At 37.7% G+C, this 6,000-nt stretch overlaps 1 protein-coding gene across 1 annotated transcript in view; it reads left to right on the forward strand.

Moving 5' to 3' along the window:
* The window catches only part of LOC124789973 (nucleolar protein 11), a 76,954-nt gene extending 71,261 nt beyond the window's left edge, over positions 1-5,693 (forward strand). Inside the window, exon 9 of the mRNA XM_047257513.1 lies at positions 5,501-5,693. Coding sequence (XP_047113469.1) covers positions 5,501-5,626 — 126 coding nt within the window. The 3' untranslated portion in view covers positions 5,627-5,693. The remainder of the gene's footprint in view (positions 1-5,500) is intronic.
* Positions 5,694-6,000: the final 307 nt, after the last annotated feature.

Consider the following 6,000-nt stretch of genomic DNA (forward strand, 5'->3'; position numbering starts at 1 on the left):
TTCTAGGTAGCCAATGAGGGAGCAGCGGGCAGACAACATGTTTGAAAGCAAGAGACAAAGGAATATATCACATTCTCATGTCAATATAGATGTGAAATCTGCTATGTATTCAGGAAAAAGCAGCTGTGTTCTCATTCTCACTGCAGCCTCAACCTCGGAAATCACAAATTTTTTATAAGTAATAGCCAAGTATTTGTAACAACTAAGATCATAAATTTAATTACTACTTGTTCCTTTGGCCGCAAATATTGCTGTGCTATTAGGTCACAACCTAATCACAGCCTCTTAATTCCGTGAGGTATTCAGAAAAACAGTGAAATATTGTGACAACAGCGAAGAAGAGAATGGTTTCAATTTCAGTGCTAGAAATTCATTGGCTCTTTGCTCGCCTGTCATTGTTTACGTGAAAGTATAATCCCACTGACTACACAAAACTCAACACCCTTGCCAACTTGTCTGCAGTAGACACACAGTGCCATAACTGTTGTTGGTCCTGATCTAGAAAATAGAGATGCCACTGTCTTGGGTAGTAAGCAAAGAAGGAAGTGAAGATTAAAAAAATGATTTAAAGTATTTCTTTTTGTTTATCTTATTTCTCCTTGTATTATCAAAATGTACACAATCAATAAATGGTATAGGTTTAGAATAGGTGTAATGTTAACTTTTCGGCAGATATTCTGTGCCAACAAAACAGTTTGTAATTTTGAAAATCAGAATATTTAAAAAAAAAAAAAAATTATGCACTTGACTTTCACCATCAACTTGCTACCAAATTACAGTAATTCTTTATCCTTCTCATCTTTTCATTTACTAAACAAGGAAGCGCAGTGTTTAAAACATTGAATTCTTGTGTGGGAGGAGTGAAGTTAAAGTTCTGTCTGGCCATACAGATGTAGGTTTTCCGTGATTTCCCTAAATCATGTTAGGAGGTCTGTTCCTTTGACAAGGACAAAGCTGCTTTATTTTTCCTTTCTTATCCAGCATGTGATGGTCCGCTTTGGTTAGAGGTTCTACTCAGTTCTGATGAACTTTTAGGTCTCATATGTTGCTGTACTGAAAAAAGTATCATGGAACTGAATTTTAAAATTGGCGCATCCAAAATAATTTGCAGTATACTATAGTTGATGGCTAGTTCCAGTTTTACAATTTATACAGCTATAGGCATGCAGATCTCTTCCTTTGGAAATACATATGGAAGAAGAATCACCCAATCATTAAACACCACCACAGTATTGGTTAAAGTCAGTGGTGTGATGTACAGTGACAGACACATGAAAGTAAATTGCACTCAAAATAACTTGGAATATTATCACCAGCATTAACAACAATGTCCATGAACAGAATTAGTAGATCATAATACTTTCAAGCTGTGTATTTAGTAGCTCTCCCAAGATTTTAAGACATAAAGATATTACTTAGTCTCAGTCTGTTTACAAACATCTTTGTCACACCTATAATATTTTGGTGCAGAATTTCACTTTAACCAGCACTAATTTGTTAGTCACAGACTCTGACACAAAAGTGACAGAGAGATGTTATACGTGTACCGTTTGGCTGCAAACTGCTGATTTTGGGGTAGGGGTGGCCATTTAAAGACAGACGTAAGAACATGATGTGAATTATAAACTACCTAATGCTTTGAAATTTGGCTGTGTTAGATTTTGCTATTTTCATGGACTCTTTAAGACTTAAGTATTGTTTGATTTATGGAAAATGTTTCAGATTAATAATTCACGAATGTACATGGAATATTATTATTATTATTATGTGTCATCTGAAATCCGTTCATTACAAGTATGGCATCCATCTTGAAACAAAAATTTTATGATTCTAAATTATTTGAAATCTTAATTACTGACTGAATTGATTAGTGAGATTTATTATCTGATTCATAAAAAATAAAGCAATTTATTTATTTATTTAATCCTATGGCGAGGGCCCCCGTTGGGCAGGCCGTTTGCTGGGTACCGGTCTTTCAATTTGTCACCACTTCAGTGACCTACAGTTGATATGGATGATAGGATGATGATGATGACAGCACAACACCCAGTCCCTGGGCGGAGAAAAATCCCCGACCCAGCTGGGAATCGAACCGGGCCCAGAGGACTGACAATCCATCACTCTGGCCATTCAGCTACTGGGGGCAGACAATAAAGCAATAAAGTTTATTGTTAAAAGTTCCTAATCGTGCAGCTGTCAAGGCAAAATAGATAATTGAAATATTGGGGAGGGGGGGGGGGGGGGGGTCAGAATTATTTCAGTTGTGTCAATTATTTCATAATTAATTGCAGATAATTCCAAATATGTTCTCAGAAAGTTTGGAATGTCTGCTTTTGAATGAATGGTTGAATTATCTCCTCTGCTCCTTATTTGCTCACAGTTCAAAAATGGTTCAAATGGCTCTGAGCACTATGGGACTTAACTTCTGAGGTCATCAGTCCCCTAGAACTTAGAACTACTTAAACCTAACTAACCTAAGAACATCACGCACATCCATGTCCAAGGCAAGATTCGAACCTGCGACCGTAGCGGTCACGCGGTTCCAGACTGTAGTGTCTAGAACTACTTGGCCACCCGGCCGGCTTGCTTACAGGGCTTTACTATTATTTGACATTGCCGGAACTTCAGTTACCTATATCTTTTAATTATTCAGATTTATAGTTAAACTAAGTGCATCATCAGAATCAGGAAGATAAATATAAACAATTGAAATATAATTGTAACTGATCTTTTACGTAAATAACAGTTTTACATATTCCCGCAGAGATGAACTATTATATGTACAACTGCGTAAGATATAGAATAAAACAGTGAAAAATTTTAGTTATTCTTGGGAGCAGAAAATGTAACAGATGGATTTGATTTCAACTTGCTACATTAAGCTGAGCTAGTGCTCACATTTGCACAAGCAAGCGCGCGCGCACACACACACACACACACACACACACACACACACACACACACACACAGTGACTGCCATCTCAGACCAGAATGTAGTTGTCATGTGGAATGGAAGCAGCAATCTGGAGGGGCCATGGAAACGGAAGGGGAAGGGATAGCAAGGACTAGACTGCTAACAAGAGCAATGTTGGGAACAGGAGTGGGGGGGGGGGGGGGCATTGTCGGAGAGTGAGCAAGGTGATAGGCCAGAGGGGGGTGGAAACTGTTGGGTGGAGTGTGTAGGGACAGTAGGTTACTTTAGGCTGAGTATAGGATAATTTGTGTTCTCCACTGTCCTGGCTTCAGTGCTTCAATGTACAGTAACCTATTGTCTCCACACATTCCACCCAACAGTTACCACACCTCTGTCTTATCTTCTCCTCTCTGTTCTCGCCCCCTCACCCTCTTTGTGAGCTGCTCTCTGCCAACGCACCGACCCATCTCACCCCTTACCCCCCCCCCCCCCCCCTTTTTTATGGTCTCCATGCTCCCCACTTCACAGTCTCCCGACACTGCATCTATTGGCACTCTAGTCCTTGCATACTCCACCAGATGGCATCGCATCCCCCCCTCCTCCACCACCCGTACCGTGCTATCCCTTCTCCACTCTCTCCAGATTGCTGCTTCTGTTCTACTTGACAGTAATGTTCCAGTCTGAGCTGCAGAAGATGGCGGTCATGTGTTCATGAGTTGTGGTTGCTTGTGTGAATGAATTTGTGTGTGTTTTTCCTTTTCTGAAAAAGGCTTTGGCTGAAAGGTGATATGTAAATGTCTTTTTATTGTGCCTGTCTGCAACTCAGCATCTCATCTTTACAGTAAGTAGCAATCTATCTTTTCCTTATATTGTTGATATTCCATCCTGGATTTTATTGTCCAAGGATGCTAAACTAGTAACTTGCCATTGTCTTTATCCTTCCCATCTTGTCAATTCCTATTTTGCTATTTGGTTTCATCTTCATTTTTATTACCTTTTTGTCTCTGTTTTAGCCTTTTCATAATTTTTTTACAGGTGCTTACACTAACCATTTCTATTTGCACTGTAGATTTTTCCAGATTTAAACTTGTGTTATTAATCCATCAATTCCCAAGAACTTTTTACAAGTTCTCTGCGCATCTTGAGTTAGGTGGACCAGAAAGTAACATTGTTTGTGCACTTGTCAATATTTGACTGTCATTTATCTGCTCATTGTGTACTTCAAAGTCATGCCAAAGACATTTTAAAGTTAGTGACTTTTTATGTATAAATAACTGAGTCTTAATAATTTTTTTTTTTTTTTTTTTTTTTTCCATTTATGGCGAAATGGCCAGCCAAACACCAGAAGAGGTACATATGTAGCATTGTATGTTTTCTAGTTTCATAAGGGTAGTAAAGAACAAGCAAACAAAAACATTTATGATGTTTATTCAAGTGCATTTGAGGTGATTTTCGAAGTTCAAGTCTGGTAATGTTGATCTTTCAGGCTTGTATCAATCCGAAAGGTCAACAGCATTAAACAGTAACATGTTATGAGCAGAAGTGGAGGCAGCCTTGGTTGACCATCCAAGAACATTTGCAGCAGATTGGTAAAGACAACCAAAACTAACCGATGCACCATGTGCAACATATTGCTCATGTGGAAAATCACATAAGCATTTTTTTCTCATTGTTTGATCACTGGTGATGAAAAATGGGTCTTCTGTGATCATACAAAATGCAAAAGGCAGTGGCAGTGTGTGAATGAACCACCACAAAGCGCAGCTAAACAGAGTTTACACCTCAAGAGGCACTTTTGTGCATTTGGTGGATTATTCACTTGATGGTTCATCTTGAGGTGCTGAAACCTGGACAAATGGTGATGTAGACCTTTATTGTGAACAACTGGATTGAGTAAATCAGTCTTTAATTAAAAGTACCCGTCAGTTGTGAACAGAAAAGGCATTATTTTGCAGCATAATAATGCAAGAGCTCACTGTGCAGGACAAGTCCTGGAAAAAATTAATGAACTGGGTTGGGAAGTTTTGCCTCGCATACCACATTTGTCCAGTTTTGCGCCATTGGGTTTTCATTTATTCCATTAGCAACATTTTATAAGTGACAAAAAATGTGAAATGTGATCGATGCCCAAAATGCTATCTTCAGATACTTTTCTCAAAAACTAATGGATTTTTATTGATCTGGAATTGAAAATTTGCATACTACATGGCAAAAGGTTACTCATAATGAGAGTGATTAAATAACTGATTAAAAATAAAAACTTGTTAGCACTTTATCTGTTCGAATTTTATGCAGAAAAAAAGACATTACGTTTTGGTCCCCCTAATATCTCTTTTTAGTAGTTGGAACTTCCTTATCCTCCTTTCCACCAACTGAGCTTCTGTACTTTAGCTATTGTGTTTTGTACCTGCCCCACCTTCCCGTAAAAGAATTGTTGAACCAGTTGTCTCCCATAATGTTGCTGTTTATTATTATTGATCATTGTCAGTATCATGTATTTTAGTTGAAGCAAATAGCTGTTAACTGTAATTGATTCAAGAAATCATTTTATTACAAACTAAACTCTCTATATGTATTATGTTACAGTTGAGCTGCATGAAGGATCTTGAGACATCAGCAGCAATTCTCCATAGGCTGAAAGCAGGAAAACCATTGAAAAAGCGACAGTGTAGTAACAAAGTGTATTCAATTGAAACACTTCGCTTGTATTAATGTATCGTAGTTGAAAATAAATGTTAAAATTGACTGTGTTTGTGTGATTAAAAAACCTTAGAAGTTCTATGTGCCTTCATTACTCAGTGATATAGTCCCACACCCCTAGAGGGTATAAGATTTTCCATTATTTGATTGGTAAGAAATTTATATATATATATAAAGAAAGGAACTCATTTGATTAATAGGAAAATGCTATACTAGCTTGATGTATAAATGAACAAGCATGTATAGTTGTGCATTTTGGTAAAGTTGAGTAGAAAGATTATTCTGAGATTTAGAATTATATTTATGATAAGCTGATTAAAATTACTCTGTGATTAACGTTTCAGCAAGTTGAATGGTAGGGGCCAGGTGCCAGCCAATCACAACTG

This window comes from Schistocerca piceifrons, chromosome 3 (genome assembly GCF_021461385.2).
Source record: "Schistocerca piceifrons isolate TAMUIC-IGC-003096 chromosome 3, iqSchPice1.1, whole genome shotgun sequence".
Lineage (NCBI taxonomy): Eukaryota > Metazoa > Arthropoda > Insecta > Orthoptera > Acrididae > Schistocerca > Schistocerca piceifrons.